At 42.4% G+C, this 23,696-nt stretch overlaps 1 protein-coding gene across 3 annotated transcripts in view; it reads left to right on the top strand.

The window, feature by feature from the left end:
* GPM6A (glycoprotein M6A) overlaps positions 1–23,696 on the top strand; it is a 332,111-nt gene that overhangs the window by 262,588 nt on the left and 45,827 nt on the right. For 2 of the 3 annotated variants that reach the window (XM_048847780.2, XM_048847779.2), the window contains exon 2: positions 4,432–4,624. The exons of the other annotated variant lie outside the window; for it this stretch is intronic. In XM_048847780.2, coding sequence (XP_048703737.1) covers positions 4,432–4,624 — 193 coding nt within the window. The remainder of the gene's footprint in view (positions 1–4,431; positions 4,625–23,696) is intronic. 3 annotated transcript variants of the gene reach the window in all.

The following is a 23,696-nucleotide window of genomic DNA, read 5'->3' as shown; positions in this document are numbered from 1 at the left end:
ATTTTCTCTGTGGATTGATGATGAATGCAATGGCCAGTTCTGCTTTTATGATTTGCAATTCCAAGGCTGGGGGCGGGGGAATGCAATATTGGAGAAAAGGGACAGTTCTTATAGTTTAAGTCAAAAGTATATAGCCCCAGCAGTTCTATATTATAACCTTAAACTGGAAAAAAAAATCTAGGTAAACAAGAGGGCAAAGTGAGTACAGCCACTGTTGACACTGAATTGTTCCTGTTAAATAGTTTGTCACACTCCCTGGTAGAGGACATGGTTAAGAGCACCAGTCTCAGGTCAGATTGCCGGAATACAGGGCATATACCCCAGACTGATGGTATGCTCTAGCATAAGATTTCACCAAATCAGTTAACAAATGCGTGCTTCCAAAATAGTGTACTAGTTATTATGAAGCCACAGTCAGTCACCTTCAGGCCCTCTAGCGCCTCATTCACCACCCAGACAAACCAGACTTCTGTGATAAATGAATATTAAAAACCAAAAATCCCATCTATTAGGTTTTTCCAGTTCCAGAGAACCAGACACTCACCCCAGATCAATCTGTACTTGTGGATCTCACCCAAAAACCACACTGGTAGCCAGTCCTTTAGCAAAATATACTAAAGGTTTATTAATATAATAAAAATAGAATTATTAAATGGTTAAAATGAATCATATATATTATGGCTGATTTCAGAGTTTGTAAATCAGGATAATAGCAGTGATGTTAAATCTCCTAACTTGCGGTACGTCTCTCTGGATCACCCAAAAGACTGGGGGACCTCAGTCCATTGTTCAAAGTTTCCCTTTGTTAGAAATCATTGTCCAGAAATGTGGAGCAGGAAAGAGGCCAGGGGATGATCTCACAGTCTCCATTTATATCCTCAGCCCATGTGCATGGAAAGTTACTGTCACAAACATGGAGTCGGGGATCACATGTTCTCCATGCCTTATTGAGTCAGTGGGCCTCCATTGTCCATATGCTTTCTGAGCAGTCCTCAGGAGGAGGCCATTGGAAGAGTTGATTCTTCTTAATGGTCCATCAACCATGGCTGGCTGGTCTTGATGTAAATCTGCCTTGTGGGTGTTACCCAGGAACACAACATGTTTGAGACACAAACACAGAGCAAAGTTTCATAGCTTCATATACAATGATAATACATGCATATAAATAGGATAAATTGTTCAACAGATTACAACTTTTCCAATGATATCTTACAAGACATATTTTATATAAGATTTATCACAAACATGCAACAGTAGCGACACATCAGTGGTTGCAATCATGTTGATACATCAGTGTTGAACGCTTAGTGTGAACATGGTCATCTTTCTCTTTATATTGCATTACATAGGGTTCTAGCACAGGGTGAACAATAAAATAAAATGAGTGGAACCTGTATTTCCAAATTAGCATGTTCATGGTTGTGCATGTGTAACTACGTTGCTGGCCATGGGACTCATGCCCTGAAAGGTGAATATACCTCAGTACCATTGTGGCTTGAGAAAAAATTCTCAAATGTTTTGTAGATCACTTTCCCAAAACAGTGTGTATCAAATTCCTGAGAGGAATTTGCATAGCAACTATATAGGTAACTAATACATGCTGTAGGTGGGTAAATTATACAGTAGGTAAAATATATAGTGATATTTTTAGCAAGTTTGCAAGTATAGACAATTACACATTTTTAGGATGGAAGGATGAGAATGATACCAGTAGGTTTAATTATGTGTATGTCTTATGTGCTATGTTGATGCCATAATTTGTTCTTACAGCATAACCACATTACTGCTTTATCTCTCTCTCTCTTTTTACATCACCAGAAGAAATCAATGAGAATTAGTTCTAATTTGTAGAGTCCTTTTCTGCATTAGTTGTTTAGTCACTTTGGATTGGTTTATCTATTAGGGCTTTCTATTGGTCTTGCCAAAATTTTCCTTAATAGTATCAAGTTCTCTTTTTTGATGGGTGGTGTGATGTTTTGAGACTTATTAAATTAGTAAATTGTATGGTGGAAGTTTTGATGCTTGCTATATGTAATTATTTTTAGTGTAAAATGGATTCATTGAAGTTAATTACCTAATTTCCTTTCATATAGTAGTTGAGTGATAGGTAATTCCAGAAATATGAGCATACTGCTGGTAGGTGTATTTGTTGCAGTTGTTCAAATGATATTGGTATTCCATCATTGCGTACATTAGCCAGAGACTCCTTCCCAACTCATATGTTCTCATATTTATCTTCACTGTTTATTTTAAAGCACTGATTTCCCAGTGTATTACCAGGATGGGTGTCTTTAAAATCAATACATGAATATGGGATTGGAGGTCTTTGGGCAAAGGTGTTGAATAGTTTGTTTCTGTCCAGGTCTTCTGTGAGCCTGATTCTCTTCTTACGCTGGTTTCACATCTGTATAATTCTACTCCCTTCATTATTATTTATTATTTCTGTTTTGGTAATTCCCCACAGTCACTGTCTATGCACATGCCGGAAGAAATAGGGTGAAATCCTTGCCCCAAGGAGGTCAACAGCAATATTCCCACTGACTTCATGGGGTACAGGATTGTACAGTGCTCACTTTATATTTATTTTTATTACAAATATTTTCACAGTAAAAAACAAAAGAAATAGTATTTTTCAATTCATCTAGTACAAGTACAGTAGTGCAATCTCTTTATCATGAAAGTTGATCTTACAAATTTAGAATTATGTACAAAAAACTCTACATTGTTTTATTTTTAATTTAAAATTTTAGAGCCTACAAGTCCACTCAGTCCTACTTCATTGAATTGCTCAGACAAACAAGTTTGGTTGCAATTTGCAGGAGATAATGTTGCCCACTTCTTCTTTACAATGTCACCTGAAAGTGAGAACAGGAGTTCACATGGCACTATTGTAGCTGGTGTCACAAGATATTTACGTGCCAGATGCTAAAGATTCATATGTCCCTTCATGCTTCAACCACCATTCCAGAGGACATGCGTCCATGCTGATGACAGGTTTTGCTTGATAACGATCCAAAGCAGAGAATACCAATGTATGTTCATCGTCATCATCTGAGTCAGATACCACTAGGAGTTGATTTTCTTTTTTGGAGTGGTTCGGGTTCTGTAGTTTCCTCATCAGAGTGTTGCTCTTTTAAGATTTCTGAAAGTATACTCCAAACCCCATCCCAATCAGATTTTGGAAGGCACTTCAGATTCTTAAACCTTGTGTTGAGTGCTGTAGCTATTTTTAGAAATCTCACATTGGTACCTTCTTTGCAGTTTGTCAAATCTGCTGTGAAAGTGTTCTTCAAATGAACAACTTGTGCTGGGTCATCATCCGAGACTGCTATAACATGAAATATATGGCAGAATGCGGGTAAAACAGAACAGGAGACATACAATTCTCCCCCAAGAAGTTCAGTCACAAATTTAATTAACACACTGTTTTTTTAATGAGCATCATCAGCATGGAAGCAGTAGGAAAGCTGGGAAGGAGCAAGTATGCGGAGAGAAATGTAAGTGCTGCAGGAGAAGAAAAGAGACATGGGATCTGAGTAAACTCATCGTAGTAATCTAAGGCTGAATATACTCAACCTTAGAGGTCAAAAAGTTAAGCCACTGTACAGTATTAAAGCTTTTTGGTTCATCTGTAATATCTAAACTATTTTCATTTTCTAGGTCATTTTCTGATTTCACTTAGACTGGTGTAAATCAGGAGCAATGACCCTAAAGTAAGTGGAGTTATACTGGTGTAAAAGGCAAACCAGGCTCTAAGTGTGCACGTGGGGATTTTTTATCAGCACTATTGTCATTGTAGTATCTGAGTGCCAAACAATGTGTTTATCCTCACTCCAACATGCCAATGAGGTATTATCACTGTTTTACAGAAGGGAACTGAGACACAGAGAGACTAAATGACTTGTCCAATCTCGCACACATAGTCTAAGGTGTAAGAGGGAATATAATGTTCTCCTGAGCCTCAGGCCACTGCCCTGATTACTGTACCATCCTTCCTCTCTGGTTTTGTTTAGGTCCTCTTCTATAATCCAACTAGAATAATGATTATAGGTTTAGCCTAGTTTCAGTGTGTTAATCTGCTCTGAATAGAAACACCAGAAGCACATAAAATACAGACGATTCACACTGCTTAACAGTTTCCTTTTAGTCAGGATTGGTGTAGTGTAGTGTAGTGGGTCAAACAACAATTGAGAAGGCAGAAGAGCTGAATGAATCGCTCTCCGTTTTCTGATGCTGAGGACAGTGACAGTGTAGAGAAGGTTGTATTGCTGGTGGCTGACATGCTCTCTCCTTGGCCCGCAGTCTTAAATTTTCAGAGTGCATATGCCATATACATGAACACAAATATTGCCTTACATCAAAGAAGGTGCTGGTGCTTTTGGAATAGCCAGACAATAAAAAGTGTTACAGTATTATTTTCTTCCTATGCAGGGTGCTTTGAGTGCTGCATCAAGTGCTTGGGAGGTATTCCCTATGCCTCATTGATTGCCACCATCCTGCTGTATGCTGGGGTCGCACTCTTCTGTGGCTGTGGACATGAAGCACTCTCGGGAACTGTCAACATTCTGCAAACCTACTTTGAGATGGCAAGAGCTGCTGGGGACATTATTGATGTCTTTACCATGTAAGCATTGTTTAACCTTTTGTGACTTTGCTTTTAGGTGGCTGACAATTAAGAAAAGGAAGAAAAATGAGATTCATGAAAGTAATCTTAAATAAAAAGCACAGATCATATAACCCAAGTACATGCAATAGTATAAGATAAGTACAGCAATTGTAATTCTAATAGTGCTAATATCTTTGCTTTCTACAAGTAATTTGTAATAAACTTTCAAATCTAGTAGTAATTTTTAGCTATTGATTACTCAATAATTGATGTAATTTTTAGCATTAATGTGTTTTGTGATCTTTATGGATGTTTCCCAGATTTATAAGTTTTATTAAATGGATTAAGTAATTACAATGCGTTATGTAATATATAAAAATATTCATTCATTGTAAGTAATTCACTGTAAACATCAGTCATAGTTTTGCTTTGCATAAGTAATTAACTTTGATACCTATCAAACACATTTCCATGGGGTTACAAATAATTTAGAAAAATGGTAATCATTACTAAAAGCCAAATGTTCTAGCAAAGATGGAAGAGGGATGGGAAAGCCATACTCCTGTCATAGCGGGGGGTATGGAGACCCCATGCACAACCACACAAGCCAGACAATGAGGACTCCACATTTGCCAATCATTCAAAACTCATGAGTCTATCCCCGCAAAATCATATGATTGACTTAAAAATCATTAGACTTTGTTTTTTAAATAATCAATGTTGGGTTCTTTTTATTTTCCTTCTTGTTTTTGAGCCTTTAGGGTTCACGTTTTCAAGCTTTCTCTGCATCTATGAAGGCTAGAAACTTACTTTGTTAAGTGACAACTGAGATAATAACACAACTTCAGGAGCTGGGGCTTTAAGAAAACCCCCAAATGTCATGAGACTGACAATAAAATCACAAGAGTTGACAACACTGGACTCCACAGGTCTAGAAGACAGGGAATGAGCAGAGTTCAGAAGCAGCTGCTGGACAAGGCATGCTCCTTTCTCCAACCTGTGGAAATTCCCCCTGGAAAAACTTATGGACTTGATTGTTGTTCATTGCAGCATCAACTTTCTCTCTGTGCCATTTTGCAACCTAGTTGCAAGGTGGGAGGATCCCAGAGCTCGGGCTCCAGCCCTAGTCTGGAAGTCTAGACAGCAATTAAATAGCCCTGCAGCCCAAGTGCCACAAGCCTGAGTCGGCTGGCACAGGCCAGCTGTGGGTTTTTCTTTGCTGTGTAGATGTACCTTCCAAGCCTGCATCAGCTGGCATGGGCTCGCTACTGGGCTAAAAGTAGTATTATAGACTTTCCCGCTCAGGTTGTAGACTGGGCTGTGAAACCTGGTGAGGGGAGTGTCTCAGAGCCCAGGCTCCAGCCTGAGCAGAAACATCTACACTGCTACTTTGAGCTCTGTAGCTCAAGCCCCAGGAGCCCAAGTCAGTTGATCCTTGCTCTGAGACTCCCTGCCGCTGGGTGTTTTCGCAGTGTATATGTGCCCTAATACAATATCTTAATCAAATCTGAAATAAAATGACACAACTAAATGGTGGCTCTTCTGTTCCTCCCTTCCTCGTAAAAAAACATCCTCTTCTCAGGAATTTGAAAGCAAGTTCTGATGCATATGGGCCTAGCCAAAGCTGAAGGACCATATGTTTCATTTATGGGGAGCATCATTGTCCCTCCCTGAGCACTCACAGAGAAGCTATGTGATTTCCCCACAATCACAGAGAAAGACAGTGACAGAGCTGGAAATAGAATCCAGATCTCCTGGCTAGTACAGTCCTGTCCTATCACCGCCCTGCTTTTTTGTGCAAGGATTTTCTTCATAGGCACTGCAATATTGCTTGTTGGATTAGTCAGCAAGAGGCATTCATGCAAATCAAGTAAATCACCACTTTGCTATATCCAGATTTCATCACCTTAGGAGTAAGGGTTCTGAGCTTGTTATCTGATCTCACTGTTCTGCAGTGTAGTTTATAGAGCAGCTGGGAAACATGTGGCTTCTGCTATTTTTTTTATGCCAGCATTTAGAATAATGTGTATAACTTGACTTCACAGCTAAGGTTCAGTGTTATCACTGAATGAAAGATCAGTCATTTTATTAGACTGTAACTTATTTTATTAGTCTCTCGGAACCCATTAGTGCAGAACTGCTGCAAATCAATGCTTTCAGTTCATAGCCAGTTTTCCAGGTTCCCCTGTCAAAATCTTAAGTGAAAGTATCAGTCAAGGGCCACAGTTCAAATGTAGATAATTCACTGGAAATGATGAAGGAGCTCTAAAGCCAAATTTATTTTTTTCTTGAAAACTAATTATTTGGCTTCTTCCACTGGCTGCCCAACCCTGCCCCGCCCCAGCCTTACTTAAAAGCACTTGCTTCCTTGGCAGCCTTTTCATTGATCTCTGACTCCAGCTCATTTTTCTGTACGTTAGATCCAAGATAAAATCTTGAGGGAGAGCAAACTTTTTCACTGAAAGCAATGAGGTGCCATCTGTAACTGGACAAGCTGTGCAATACTGTTTCCTGCCTTTCTGTTTGATTTTAATACATATTAGTATGCCCTTAAAGGTAATTTTCTAGGGAGAGTCAGTGATTGGTGATTTGTCACAACATAGTTCAGCAGGTCCAAAATGCCCTTTGTAAATGATGTTGTCTTGAAAGTCAAGAAAGAAGCAAAATTCTGTAAATAATGAAAATTCTCCCTTTTATGATTTCTTGCCTCTCCATCAGTGAACTGTCACAATAGATAGACCTTCTGATCTCAAGTAAAAAATAGAGAAAAATTATGAGAAAAGCCATCCTAAGTGATCAGTTTTTCTCTGTTTTAAGAAGCTTTTTTCCTTAGTGCTGTCAGTGATGTGAAATGTTTCTGTGTGACCCAAAGTGTGCCCCTCACTGAAAAATATACAAAACGGATTGTGTAATGGAACTCATTGTGTTGAAATGTATTTAATCATGCTTATGGTTTCTCTCTGGTTTATTGACATGTTGGTTTCAGTATGTCATGCAAAAATCATGACTAAAAATCAGTCTACATGTGAGAGCTGTTCTATGTGGTTGGTAGATAAAGGTCTTTTTACTGCAGCCATGACTACATTTGTGCAAAACCCTTACAACATAATTGATAGGCCACCCTTTATTTATTATGACATTTCATTCTTCTCAATGCATTTACAATCTTAGATTATTTTCTTATATTAAGTTTTATTTTTTATAATCATGCAGTGCAATTTATGTAGCTATAAGCACTCACTGCTATCTAAAAGCAGGAGCAGGCACATATAGAGGAAAGCACGCCCTGTGGATAGCACAGACCTGTTCTTGCTAGGCCAGAAACAAAAATGCTAAAGTCTAATAACATTTCTTCTTCTAAACACAGGGCTTCTCATGGACAACAATGGCTTGGCAGCCTCATTAGCTGATACAATTGCTGTTTGTTGCAGCCTTTGAAAAATGGTCCAGATCCATGTGGGTTTTTAATTAACAACTTCCCATAAGAAAAATAATAATCCCATCTCCACTTCTAGAATTATTTAATGTAAAAAAAGAAAATGAAGAAAGAGCACAATACAACGACGGTTTAAAATGAGTGAGGCTGCAAACCAAAACAGAGAAACGACCAGAACCCAGAAGCCACGCAAGAGGCAGTGTTAGCTGTGGCAAAATACTTTGTTCGCCTCAGTAGGCTCAGTCCTTTTTAGCCTTGGAGACTCAGGTTTGGGGCAAGGCGAATCCTTATAGGTGGCACAGGATCCTGCTACTCCTCTCCTCAGTCAGTCCCTTGTGCTTGTTTTCCTTCCCTTCTGGGGAGCGAGTGCAGCCTCCCTACTGGGAAGGTTTGGTGTCTTGCTGCAAACAACCTACTGGCAGCTTCCCTGTTCCCCTCACTCTCCCACTCCTACTACCCAGGGGAGGGTTTAAAAAGGTCCCAAGTAGTTGGAGTCAGCTGAACCTAATTGGTTCCCTTGCAACCCCTTTTCCAGCTGAACCTTATTGCCCCATGGTTCTCTCTCCTCAGCGGATAGGGAGGGGCCTTTTAATCCCCTGGGACTAATTACTACCCTCCTTTTGTAGCTGTTTGTCCTGGGTTTACCACACGTATTCTCCCCCCCCCCCAACACTATGGGGTTGGGCTACTTGGGTCGGCAAACCTCTCGACAGGCCATCCGCATTGCCATGTTGGATTCCAGACCTATGTTGTACTCCGAAGTGGAGGGGTTGAAGCGACAGGAACCATCTCATCACTCTGGCATTTTTGTCTTTACTTTGGTGCATCGACTGCAGAGGGGCATGGTCCATGACAAGGGTAAATCTCCGTCCCAGTAGATAGTAGCGGAGGCTTTCTACCACCCATTTTACTGCCAGGCATTCTTTTTCGACAACAGTGTATTTCCGTTCCCTAGGCAGGAGCTTCCTACTGAGGAAGAGGATGGGGTGTTCGTCTTCCCCGACCATTTGTGAAAGTACCACCCCCCAACCCTACATCAGAGGCGTCGGTTTTTAGGATAAACTCCTTCCCCCAGTCTGGGGCCACAAGTATGGGGTCAGTGCAGAGGGCCATCCGTAGATCTGAAAAAGCGTCTTCAGCCGCCGTCGTCCATAGCTTACTATGTCTGGGCCCCGAGCTTTCGTTAGGTCCATTAATGGGCATGCCCTGGTGGCAAAGTGGGGAATGAACCATCTATAGTACCCCACTAGTCCCAGGAATTCCCTGACCGGTTTTTTTCGGAGTGGTCGGGGCCACTTCTGTTTTGCTTCTAACTTGTTGAGTTGGGGCCTCACCATGCCCCTCCCCACTATATACCCGAGTTATTTAGCTTCAGCTAGCCCGAGCGAACATTTGGAGGGGTTTGCCGTCAGCCCCGCCTTCCTCAGGGTATGCAGCACTGCCTCCACCTTCTCCAAGTGTGTCTCGCAGTTGGGGCTATATATGATAACGTTGTCGAGATAGGCTGCCGCGTACTTGCCATGTGGTCACAACAGTTTGTCTATGAGCCTTTGGAAAGTACCGGGCGCCCCATGCAACCCAAAGGGGAGGACAGTGTACTGATATAGTCCCTTTGGAGTTGCAAAGGCTGTCTTCTCTTTGTCGGCCTTGGCCAGGGGGATCTGCCAATAGCCCTTGGTCAGGTCAAGGGTAGACATAAACCATGCTTTTTTCAATCTCTCAATTAGCTCATCTATCCGGGGTATAGGGTATGCATCAAACTGGGACACCTCATTCAGCTTTCGGAAGTCATTTCAGAACCTCACGCTGCCATCCGGCTTAGGCACTAAAACCACTGGACTTGACCATTGGCCATGAGATTCTTCAATGACTCCTAAGGCCAGCATTTTCGTGACCTCTGTCCTGATCCCCTCTCTTTTGGCCTCCGGGATCCGGTATGGTTTGACGTTCACCTTCACTCCAGGCCCTGTGAGGATGTGATGGTGAACCTCAGTAGTCCTGCCTGGCTTTTCTGAGAACACATCCTGGTTGCGTTTAATCAGGCTGATCACTTGCTCTGGAGTCTCCGGGGATATTCCCACTTGGTCGGGCTGGTAGCTTTTAGGGGATGGTGCCCCTAGCGCAACCACATGTGCTTCTCTATCCTGCCATGGTTTCAGCAGGTTTCTATGGTAGATCTGCTCCAGCTTCCGGCAACTCGGCTGTCGGACCTTATAGTCGACTTCTCCTATGGCTTCTGTTATCTCATATGGCCCCTGCCACCTGGTCAGGAGCTTGCTCTCTGCTGTGGGTATGAGCACCGTTACCCGGTCTCCCACCTGGAACTTCCGGGTTGTTGCTTGGTGATTGTAGTATGTCCGTTGGGCCCCTTGGGCCTTCTCCAGGTGTTCGCGCACAAGGGGGGCGACTTTGGCTATCTTGTCTTTCATTTGCAATACATGTTCAACGATATTTCTCTCTGGGTTCGGCTGTTCTTCCCAGCCCTCTTTGGCCATGTCCAATATGCCCCTGGGGTGGCGACCATATAACAGCTCGAATGGGGAGAATCCAGTGGAAGCTTGGGGAACTTCCTGTACAGCAAACAGCAAGTAAGGCAGCAGGGCGTCCCAGTCTTTCCCGTCATAACTAACCACTTTCCGTAGCATGTTCTTCAATGTTCTATTGAAGCGTTCGACAAAACCATAGGTCTGGGGATGATAGACTGACATCCTGAGGGTCCGTAAATGCAGCATTGTACATAGGTCCTTCATTAACTTAGACACAAAGAGGGTCCCTTGGTCTGTCAGGATCTCTTTAGGGATCCCTACTCTGGAAAAAATCCAGACTAATTCTTTGGCTATGGTCTTGGACGTAGTGTTCCGTAGGGATATCGGGTGGCATAATCTAGTACTACCAGAATGTACTGATGACCCCGGGCTGACCTCTCCAGTGGCCCTACTAGATCCATAGCTATTCGCTCAAATGGAATTTCAATAATTGGTAGAGGTACCAAAGGGGCCCTTAGATGTGGTCGGGGCCCAAATAACTGACATTCCGGACAGGAGGTACAATATCGCCGGACCACCGCATAAATGGCAGGCCAAAAAAACCTCTGCAGAGTCCGCTCAAGGGTCTTATCTATCCCTAGATGGCCCCCAAACAGATGGCTGTGGGCCAGATCCATCACACCCCTCTGATGCTTCTGTGGGACCAAGAGGAGTTCTACGACTTGCTCTTGGACCCAGACTACTCTGTATAGCAGATCACCCTTAATCACATAATATGGCCCTGGGCCCTTGACTCTCCCCTCCACGGGGACCCCATTTACCTTGACTACTACTTTATGAATATTGTGGTATATTGGATCATTGGCCTTATCCTGATGAAAATTCCCAAGTGAGGTCCCCATTTGTCCAAACTCAGGGGGATCTACCTCTGTCTCCCCCTCGGGGAAAACTCCCAGGGAACTAGGTCCAGCTATTGGGTCGTTGATCTCCTGCCCCGCCCCACCGTCCGTTGAGCCACCTCTTTCCCCTACAAGCGTAGATTTCTGGTACTGGGTCAAGATCCTCATTCCCCTCCTTTTATCTGCCCTCCGTTCCCTCTGAGTCTTCCGGGGCTTTCCTGGTGGGGAGAACAAATCCTGGCCAAATTCGTGGAAGGCTGGGGTGGGAGGTGGGGTTATCTATCTGGGCCACCCCCTGGGTCCCGGGTTCATTATTTTCTTCCACCTTCTCCCCAGGGAGTAGGCTATCAAATCCCGGGAAGTCTCGTCCAATAAGGACTGGGTAGGGGAGTTTCGGAACTACTCCCATCGTCACCTTAGTGGGGTTTCCGAGACTTCTATTTTTACGGGGATGATCGCATAGTAACTGACATCCCCATGTACACAGGATATTCCTGAGCATTTGGCCTGGGATAGTTGGTCCTGCCCGACCAGCTTTCCTGAGACCAGTGTGATTGCACTTCCCAAGTCTACTAACGCGGTGGTCTCTATACCATTCATCTTAATGGGTCTAATGTATCTATGAGGGACCATTGCAACCCCAACTAGACTTATTAGATCACATGGTCCCCCTATATCTCCCAGTTTGCATTGCATGGGCTCTTCTAGATTTGGGCATTGGGCAGCGATATGCCCCAATTCGCCACATGCATAACATTGGTACCCTGCTTGGGGCAGCCCCCGACTTTTCGGGCTACTGGGCTTTATCCCCCGAGCCTTTCTCCCCAAGTCCTCAAGTCTCTCTGGGACCTCTGGCCGCTCTTCAGCCTCCTTCCTCCCCTCCATAGTCCGGCCTGGTGCTAGGGCAAACCAGGGGCTCGGCGCAGAGACTTGTCTCCAATTCTGGCGCCTTCCTTCCCCGGTGGTCCGCGAAAGTTCTTGGGCTGCTACATGTCTCTCTACAAGGGCAACTAGTTCATCACAGGAGGAGGGATCGTTTGGTGGACCCACCCCCGTATGTCTGGGGGCAACCCCCTCACGTACCTGTCCAACACAAGGATTTCCACTATCTTCTCCGGCCCATGGGTCTCGGGGCGGAGCCACTTCCGGGCGAGGTGGATTAAATCAAATAGCTGGGACCTTGGCAGTTTGCTCTCCTGGTATTTCCACTCATGGAAGCGCTGTGCCCGTATGGATGACGTCACACCTGACCTTGTCAGGATTTCCGCCTTCAGCTGGGGGTAATCCATGGCTGTCTCTGTGGTCATGTCGAAATAGGCCTTCTGGGGCTCCCCACACAGAAATGGAGCCAGGATAACTGCCCACTGGTCTTGGGGCCAAGCCCCTTGCAGCGCCGTCCTCCCGAAGGCGAGGAGATATGCCTCTATGTCGTCGTCCGTAGTCATCTTCTATAAATAGTTGCTTGCCCACAGCAGCCAGATCCCTTGGGGCCCGTGCTTCAGCGTGGTTAGAGCTTTTAACTGGTTCACTGCTTCATTCAGGGTGGCTCGATCTTGGGCCACCTGGTTCATCAGTAATTGGTTCGTCTCCTGTTGGATGCATCCTGACTCTTGCTGGGCAGCCATCTGCACCCTGGTAGCCTCTTGTTGGGCCGCAGTGGCCTGTACCAACGCCTTCACTACATCCTCCATTTTTTTTTTTTTTTTTTTTTGTGATTTACCCTGCACTGAGATGGCTTGCCACAGAGCCTTACTCACTCACCACAACCCACTTCTGATACCATGTGTGGCAAAATACCTTGTTTGCCTCAGTAGGCTCAGTCCTTTTTTGCCTTGGAGACTCAGTTTTGGGGCAAGGCGAATCCTTATAGGTGGCACAGGGTCCTGCTACTCCTCTCCTCAGTCAGTCCCTTGTGCTTGTTTTCCTTCCCTTCTGGGGAGCGAGTGCAGCCTCCCTACTGGGAAGGTTTGGTGTCTTGCTGCAAACAGCCTACTGGCAGCTTCTTTGCTCCTCTCCATCCCTCACTCTCCACCTCCTACCACCCAGGGGAGTGTTTAAAAAGGTCCCAAGTAGTTGGAGACAGTTGAACCTAATTGGTTCCCTTTCAACCCCTTTTCCAGCTGAACCTTATTGCCCCGTAGTTCTCTCTCCTCAGCAGATAGGGAGGGGCCTTTTAATCCCCTGGGACTAATTACTACCCCCCTTTTGTAGCTGTTTGTCCTGGGTTTACCACATAGCATTTGTAAAAAGAACAGTTGCTATTATTAATGTGTTGTATTCTGATAGTGCCCACAATGTGTCTAGGCTCTACATACACTCACGCTCTCTCTCTCACTCACACACACACACACACACACAAAACAGAGGAAACAGTCCCTTCCCGAAGAAGTCACAATGTGGAGGCAGTGAAAACCCACATGTGAAATTGGAAAATACATATTTACTATTCATATTTCAAAAACAAAACATAAGGTCAGATCCTCAGCTGGTACATATTGGTATAGCTTTATTAGTGAACTGAGTCCGGAAAAATCTTCATTAGTGAGACGGGTTATTAAATAAAAGCAGCCAGGATGAGATGAGGTTTGTTGGGGAAGAAGCAGGGCTGGATGGGATGATATCAGAGACAGTCACAAAGGTTGCTGCAGTGCAGGGAAGTGGACCTGGGGAAGCGCTGATTTGATAACTTATCCTGGACCCTAAAAACTCTGACTGTAGTCCATGGAACATGACAACAGTTCTAGAGTGGGATTTGTCTTTGTGTAGAATCTTCAGTCTGAAAAACCTCTTGTCTATTTTTGGGTTCCATCTGAATGGAGAGACAGTCATGTTAAACGTCCACAAACCAAAATAGCCTGAATGGATCAAAACAACAGACTAAATGATCATTTTTATTGTCCAGGTAGAATAGTTTGAAATAGGCACCATCTTCATGATTCAGCCCCCTCTGCCAATCATTGCTTCATGTATATATTGTTAATAAACTGGACAGTTCTAACACATTTTTAATCGGCAATAAATCTCACTTTTTTTTTTTAACTAGGACCAACCTTGTATGGTATGGTTCTCTGGGTGACCTCTCTGATACTTCACTTCAAGTTGTCCCAAACTTCTTCAATATCATCTGTATCCTGGGGATTTCTCCAAATAGCTATTTTCAGGCAGTTCAACAAATGTTGGAAAGAGGAGGGAGTAAGAGACATAGGAGACGGCATCCGCAGGGGACGAACAGTATGAAATAATCAGCTATGTTTCATATTTTAACCACAACTGTAGTTTTGGTCTGCTGAGATGAAAAGGGATTATTTCCCTTAAGATTTAAAGGGATTGCATCAATATAAAACTGGTTATTTAAATTCTTCTGAGAACTGATCTTATGACACTTACCGTACCATGCCACCCTTATTCCTGTGCTGGTGCCTTCAGAGCTGGGCAGCTGGAGAGCTGTGGCTGCTGACTGAGGGCCCAGCTCTGCAGGCAGCAGCGCAGAAGAAAGGGTGGCAATACCATATTATGCTGTCCTTACTTCTGTGCTGGTACTGGCGGTGGCTCTGCCTTCAGAGCTGGGCTCCTGGCCAGCAGCCACTGCTCTCCAGCTACCCAGCTCTGAAGGCAGAGCCACCACCAGCAGCACAGAAGGAAGGTAGTAGCCTCTGCAGCTCCCTCTATAATAACCTTGAGACTACCCCACAACTCCTTTTTTGGGTCATGGTCCCTACAATTACAACACCGTGAAATTTCATATTTAGATAGCTGAAATCATTATATTTATTATATTAAAAATCCTATGACTGTGAAATTAACCAAAATGGACCGTGAATTTGGCAGGGCCCTACAAATAGGACTACTTGTTTTCTGTTGGGCTCTCTCTATCTACAATATAAACTGAAAAAACAATAATGAATGTAACTGTATTTTTTAATACCGCTGATATAAACTAGCTAGCAAAGGTTCTAGCAAGATGAGAAATGGATCAAATGAAACTTGTATGAACTCAGAAATTTATGCATATTGCTGCGCTCAGTTTGTAATTATTATAAATATTTTGTCCTTACAAAATAAATAGGCATTGGGTTGGCTCAATGTGGCCTGAGTCTTGAAGTGCTTAATCATTTATTTATCTGAGACTCTGCAATTTCTGTTCTTGACTTTGATTATTAACAGCTTAATTAGGATCCCAGTTAAGGTTCGGGGTAGTATCACTGTAGAAGGCACTGGTAAAATCTCGATCCTAAAAGGATATAGGATAAATGGTTGATCTTATGTGTGATGGTACATTATTTAATGTGCACACAACAGGGACTATTCTTTGGTTGTGGAGGGTTGTTAATAACATCCATGACGCTGACTAATTTATCCACCCAAGATCAAGACTCTCACACAATCCTACACACTCCATTCAGAATGGCCACTGTTGCTTATTTTAAAGGATATTTCAGTGTTTCCATTATAAATCCTGAATATCCAGAAATGTGTATACTAGCTCTAAGAAAAAAATCAATTGGAGCTGAAACTCTGCACTTAAATGCTATAGAAAAGACAATTTATAAATGCTGACATATAGATAAATAAAAATGTGCTATACAAGATCTGCAGGACCGGGGCCTTAGATTATAAGGTCTTTGAGGCCAGACATGGTCCCTTTATATTTGTTTGTACAGCACCTAACATAGTGGAGCCCTGAACCTGATTGGGGCTTCTGGGGGCTGCTGTAAAGTAAGTAGTAAATATGAGTTAAACAGTTAAAAAAACGGTTTGTTTGTCATTGCGTGTGTTTGTGTTATGAACAGCTTTAATTGTTTTAAAAGATAATTCTATCACTTAGTCACATTTGATAATTTGAAAGAAAAATGTAGAATTGTTAACCGTAGTCATCTAAAGAGACGTGCTGACTTTTCATGAGGATTATTACTGCACATTCCATTATATAAAATTATTTCAGTAGTTATTTAAATCATGTATTATGATGTTTCTAAACTGGGTTAATATGCACCATCCACTTAATAATAATAAACTTCTAAAGAACTTTCCAACTTCATATTTACAGAATCAACTATAACAGATTCTTTAGGAAATGATACAACAATCAGTTTTTTAAAAGTATTATTCTAATGTTTTTAGACAATAGACCTTAATGCTGTATTGAGTCAACAATGCCCTTTAAAATTATCATTAATAGGTATTTGCCCATAGCCCATTTTTTCCTAAGAGCATACATTGTAACAAGTATGGAATTTATATGTGTGTGTTTGTGTGTTTATTTGCAACTTGTTTTAGAACAAAAACAAGGAAATTAACACTTCAGTTTTTTTTGTGATATTCAAGTTCATCACTGACAGCAACTCTTCTTGAAATTATCTGATTGCAGCTAAGAATTGTAGAAATCTAAGGCTATGTCTACACCTGGAGCTGGGGTTGATTCCCAGCTTGCATATACACCAGCATAGGGTCCAGACAGATTTGTATTTAGGTCAGCTAGATCCATGCTATTTCTCTCTGCTGCTAAGTTTACCACTTTCGCTTGATGAGAGGTAGCACACTTATATCTGTGCAAGCTGTGAATCACACCTCTAGCTCCAATTGTAGGTGTAGCCTCAGATCGATAGGTGATGCTACTCCATCTACTGTGCATGCTGCCATATATTGATAATGATCTTGCATTTATACAGCGCTATTATCCAGTAAGATACCATTCTGCATTATAAAGCTTCCTGAATCATTTCACAATCAATGAGACAAATGTTGCCAGAAGACCTGTGGACTACATGGGACTGGAAGTTGTCTTCCTCAACCCTGGTTCCAAAACCATAGAGAGGCCACTCCATAGATTTTTTGGGGCAAGAACTGTGGAGGTATATTCCAGGATAGGGTCAGGGGTTATAGTGCATATTGTCCTGGCTTCGCAGTGCTTCATTTGTATGATGCTCTGCTCAGATTATTTCCTTCTGGCAAGTGGGTTGATGATCATCAGAATACGGCTGCACATTGATAATGCTTTGGTTGGTGTTCAGGCATTGACTCAGAATTTGTGCTTTAAAAATGAAAATCACTGCTGTGCTGAGTATTGGCCCCAGGCCAATGCATGAGTAAACTCCCGACTACTTTTCTTTTTATTAATATGCTAGAGGTTAATAGAAACTCACTTAAAGAGCAAACATGTAAAGAGCAAAATAATATTAACAAATAAATTTCAATTTCAGTTAAAACACTATCTAAATAAAGGAGACAGTTGCTCTGTCATTGGAATGATTTTGTTACATGTACAAAATAAAGCTTGACAAGAATAACATCAGAAAGTTTCTGTGCCAAAGACAGTGGGCCAGATTCCTAGCTGATATAAATTAGTATAACTATATTAAAGTCAGTGGAGTATGGCAGCATTTGGCCAAATACATTTGCAGTCTTAGGCAGGGAGGAAAATTCCACCCTCTTACAAAAAGAGCTATGTTGCAAAGCAATCTGACACTCCATATTCTAATAAAAGCAAAGACAATAAATATTCTTATATAAATAAAACAACATTGAGGAGGCATTAACACAAATCTAGTCAGACCTAGACAAACATAGATGTAGCAACATTTTAATGAGCAAAGAGCAAACAAAAGCGATTGTAATCAATGCATAAAAAGAAATCTAGTGAATTAACAGAAGAGGTAATTAAATAGGAGGCTTTCCAAATCAGAGCACAGCAGGAAAGAATAGCTTAGGAGGCTATCATAAATATAAAGGGAAGGGTAATCACCTTTAAAATCCCTCCTGGCCAGAGGAAAAATCCTTTCACCTGTAAAGGGTTAAGAAGCTAAAGGTAACCTCACTGGCACCTGACCAAAATGACCAATGAGGAGACAAGATACTTTCAAAAGCTGCGAGGTAGGGTTTGTACCTGCTGCCTCTGGCTAACCTTGGGCTGTCCCCTGCAACCCCAGTACCTGCTGGGCCTAATACTAGGCCGCAGCCTGGGGATTCCTGGCTGGAGCTCTCCCAGCTCCTCAAGCCCTTCCCCAGCCCTGCTCTTAAGTAGGTACTCTACTTAAGTCCCTGCATCCAACAAACTCTACCTCCCAGCTTTTGAAAGTATCTTGTTTCCTCATTGGTCATTTTGGTCAGGTGCCAGCGAGGTTACCTCCTCTCCTGTTTGTGTGTGGGGGGAGGGGGCGAGAAAACCTGGATTTGTGCTGGAAATGGCTCAACTTGATTATCATACACATTGTAAGGAGAGTGATCACTTTAGATAAGCTATTACCAGCAGGAGAGTGGGGTGGGGGGAGGTATTTTTTCATGCTTCATTTCTATAAAAAGATCTTCTACACTTTCCACAGTATGCATCCGATGAAGTGAGCTGTAGTTCACGAAAGCTTTTATGCTCAAATAAATTGGTTAATCTCTAAGGTGCCACAAGTACTCCTTTTCTTTTTGCAAATACAGACTAACACGGCTGTTACTCTGAAACCAATGAATTAGGGACAGCTTCTGACACCTTTACTCTTACTGAGTAGCACCTTGCTCTACAAATGGTTCTGTTGACATCATTAGGATCATGTGTTACCCAATGAGAGTAAGCTATTAGAATCTGCCCCTTAAAGAACAAGAAGCAGTGTGAATTCACATGCTATATATCATATGCAACAAACCTATGAACTTTCCTTTATGCAGTCCCCAACAAGTTGGATGGAGATAATATTGCAAACATAATTTATTAAGAGTTTAGCAAATGCTTTAATTTGGTTCTACATGAAATGTTTCTTGAAATGTACAGCGCCACAGCCTTGAAAGGAATCTCAGTTACTACTTGTCATAGTTCCTTTAGAGTATGTTTTTCCCTTTCACCAATAAACGAGATTTGTAAAGGCCCTTTGTCAAAGGGTGTCACTGGCCCTTTTAGAGGGAACAGGCCAGTGCACTGTGATTGGGCATCTGACCCCCAGCTGAGCTTAAAAAAGGACACCTGAGCCCTAGGGGACAGGGGCAGGTGAGAGCTGCCTGAAAGACTCAGAGACATTGGCAGGTGAGAGCTGCTGGAGACCAGGAAGCTGTAGCTAGGAAAGGTTGAGGGCAGGAGAGCAGCAAGTGGGATTTGCTTTCTAACCTCTCCAAGTCAGAGATCCAGGGCTGGAGAGAGCTGAAGTTAGAAAGCTGCAGAGGGAATTCCCTGCTGACTTCCAAGCCAGAGCAGAAGGCTGAAGTCAGGGGAATGGTGGACGGGTTTACCCACCAGTGATTTTGTGCTGCAGAGCTGGAAGAGGTCAACAGAATATCGGGAGTGATGAGTCTCTTCTGGTGGGGATGAACCCCAGCAGAGGCAGTGGGGATTTCTGCTGGGAAGAGCAGGGTTCCATTCCAGCCGAAAGGGCTGTGGAGGCAGTCCTGGTAAAAGAACAGGAGAGGACAGAAGAAGAGCCCAGGTATGGTGGGAACACAGGATGTGCTAAAATGATGGACTAGAGGATGTGGGATGTTAAGGCCTATATACAGTGGGTGGGAGAAATGGACTATGTTTGGACTGTTTTGCATTATGTTTTTGTAATATACCTGTGCAATGAAGGGGTATTTTTGAGGCAAGAAAGCTTGTTTTGAGGACTCTGTAGAAGGGAAATTGAGGTAAGTGCACTTGTTCTGCTGCTGGGGTGTACTTCAGGTTGGATTGACACACTTTTGCCCCTTTGGCTAGCATTAACACTTTCTGTTTTGTCATTTCACTGCAATCTTTAATTGACCACCATATAGTTCCATTTTGTCCTTTTCCCAATTCCCCACTCATAGTACAGGCTCTATGTTAACCTGATATTTCTGAAAAGTCCCTCATGGAGCCACGTTAATGTTTGCCTATTACTTATATTTTTCTTTTTTTTCCTGAGGCATTGTATACTCTTTTGCCTTAATTGTGGTGTTACTTGGGTTGCTCCAGCCTTACTCTATATACAATGTATGAATATTAATAATTCCCTCTTTCTGCTTGCTTATGCTTTTTCTTAATTCTCCAGAATTTGACTTCATACACAGAAACAGCTATTACCAAATACTCCTTTATGACATTCTGCATAATGAAGTGGCATTGAGTTTGATAAATTCAGTAGCCTAGGGACTAGATTTAACCTGCATTTGTTTGGTGGACACCTAGTCACAGAACCTCAGAAGCCTAATGAGGGATGGTGCATGGGCAGAAAATGTTTGCAAAGTGCCTTCCAGTGAGTGGCTGACAGGGCAAAAAATGGGACTTAGGTAGGGAAACTGCTAAATGCAAAGGATCAGTGCATTTCCTCAGCATTCTCCATGGCTAGGGCTTCTGTGGATTCCCCCCACAAAAACTGAAAGCTGCCCCTGCAAACTGGAAGCTCTGAGGCAGGGCAGGTGGTAATGTCATTCCTTGCCTTCCCTCAGGATGACTCCCCCAAGGGTACAGGGGGATCAGCTGGTACAGGGAGAAATAAATTACACCTCTCTCTGCCAGCATGAGTGAATTTGATTCCTGGCCTCTGAATATTAACCAGTCTTTCATTGTGGCATATAATATTAAAAGAAATGTGCCTAGTTTCATAACCCATGTGCTACTTTTGTATTCTGTTGTCTATTGATTAGTGGGCATTAACATCCCTGGAACAAAACATTTACTCAAATTTTACAAGGCCTGAACACCTCCCTCCCCCCACCCTCCCCGGCAATCTTATTGATCATGCTCTGTGTTTATTTCTGTGAAGTGTATCTGTCAACCTTGAAAAAATAAATTTAAAAAATGAATTGAGCTGTGCTAATCAAATTGAGTGCCTGCTATACCCATTGAATTTATCTGTGAGAATTGCATTTATTTTTGTTAACTTGGAAATAGAAATATTTTAAACCACTAAGTATCTGGAAAGAATTTAATGTTGAGTTCAATTTATCACCTTTGAGTTTATTTGTAATTACAATATTTTCAATGCCTGTATTCTTCTTGATTCCATTATCTCTATGTGGGGAAGTTACATTATATATTCAGTGTTGTGGTAGCCAGGATATTAGAGAGGCAAAGTGGGTGAGGTAATATCTGTTGTTGAACAAACTTCTGCTGGTGAGAGAGACAAGCTTTTGAGCTTCTTCAGGTCTGGAGAAGAGCTCTGTGGAAGAGCTCTGTGTAAGCTCGAAAGCTTGTTTCTCTCACCAAGGGAAATTGGTCCAATAAAAGAGATTACCTCACCTACCTTGTCTTATTATACATTCAGACTGATATGCAAAGGAGAATTATACAATGCTGCCAAATGCTGGGAAAGTAATTTCACAGTAATACTAAATGTGGTAGCTAGATGGACAACTAAACTGCAGTAATAGTAGGACTTTATCCCTTATTCAAATAGAAGTATGTATACACAGAGAGAGAGAGAGAGAGAAATATGTTATTAACAGTGCTTTCTGCACAGTGAGAGAGTCAAGTGGCACAAGGCAAATCTAAGGAGAGCATTGCTCCTGTTAATCATCATTAAGTGCTTGCAATACAGAGGTATTTTAATTGAATAAAAATCCCCTGCCTTGGGTTCAATTTTGAGCATTCCAAAGCAGTATAAAGCAGCTTGGATAGAAAAAATCTCATTTTCTGCTGACTGATTACTAATATTTCAGCATTCAGGCTGGAGCGTGCACAATCCTTAGGCTGCACCATGTAATTGCTTCAGAATTCCTACAGTATTAATCCATTTTGGGACGCAGTAAAAACAGGAAAGGCTCATAGCTGACAGTTTTTTTTTTGGGGACCAGATCCTCAGTTGGTGTAAATCAGTGTAGGTCCATTTATTTGGATCCCAATGCCTGAAAATATATTGCCTCCAAGTGCTCTCAATAGGAGCCAATGTATAATCTTGGGAGAGGCAATACTGGGAAACTTTGGATATACATATACCAATGAAAAAAGCCTCTTAATTGCAGCTCTTTACACTGTCTGTTCCACACACTCTCCTTATTCAGCAAAACAAAACAAATAAAAAATGGCCATATCCCGTCACTTAGTTCATAGAGGAGTTCTGTGCAGAGATTGATGACAGAGTGTGCTGGTCTTTTCCTTCAAAAACAGGATAATCCCTATTATGTGAATGCCTCAAGGGAAACCTTCAGATTTCAGCAAGCCAGCCCAGCACGTTTTCAATCTGTTCTCAAAGAGTAGCCCAATTGTAGAGATACTGACTTTTTTCCCCAGAGATAGACAAGCCCAGAGCATCATTCCTGCAGAATTTAGAAATTCACAGGTCTCAGATGTGAAAGAGTTCCAGCCTCTTGGAACACGTAAACTACACATGGCCTGAGCTTCTGTCAATCTTTGAGGGTGATGTTCATTTTTTTTTTTTTTGGGTAACCAAGGAGTTTCTTTAGCAGGTATGTAACAGGCACAGCTGGTCTTGGGTCCATACAACATGCATTTTGATGTAGAAATTACTGTCACGGTTTATGGCAGTGATGGATAACCTGTGGCCCGTCAGGGTAATCTGCTGGCAGGCAGTGAGACAGTTTGTTTACATTGACTGTCCATGGCTCCCAATGGCTGCAGTTCATCGTTCCCAGCCAATGGGAGCTGCGGGCAGTGTCACAGGCCACAGGGATGCTTTGGCTGCTGCTTCCCGCAGCTCCCATTGGCCGGGAACAGTGAACTGCAGCCACTGGGACTGTGGGCAGCTGTGCCTGCGGATGGTCAATGTAAACAAACTGTCTTGCAGCCAGCCAGTGGATTACTCAGATGGGCTCTAGGTTGCCCACCACTGGTTTATGGCCTAGTCAGACTAGATGAACATAATGGATCCTTCTGGCCTTAAAATCTAAGAACATGTTCAGTCCTATGAGCATGTGCTTACCTATGTCATGTAAGTAGCACCAAACTGCTTTCTTGCTGCTGTATCACTTGGTGATCAACCCAATATGAAGGAGGGCTTTGATTACACCTCCTTCTTTCTCCTGGGAGCCACCTTTCCCCAATGTCTAGGAGAAAGTGCCCCTCTCATTTTTGCAAATAATATCCATTACAACTTTTGACATTATTTCACTAAATAATTATCTGGAAATATTTTTTTCATTTTTTGAACATTTTTTGAAAGTGAGTGGTTGAATAATATTTTGCAAATAATAGGCATTGCAAATTTTATCACATTTGTGAATCCACATTTTCTTCATTCAAAGAGCTAAACCCACATCAGAGTATCTATTGTTTGTTACAACAATCTCTTCTTCAAAGTTCACTGCTTTTGAATGTTCATAAAGTGCTTGGGGTTTATCTTATTAACTATTGTTGTTTTATTATTGAAACTAGATTTGCT

This window comes from Caretta caretta, chromosome 4, assembly GCF_965140235.1.
Source record: "Caretta caretta isolate rCarCar2 chromosome 4, rCarCar1.hap1, whole genome shotgun sequence".
NCBI lineage: Eukaryota > Metazoa > Chordata > Testudines > Cheloniidae > Caretta > Caretta caretta.
The sequence above is the reverse complement of the archived record's forward strand: the minus strand, read 5'-3'. Positions and strand labels throughout refer to the sequence as shown.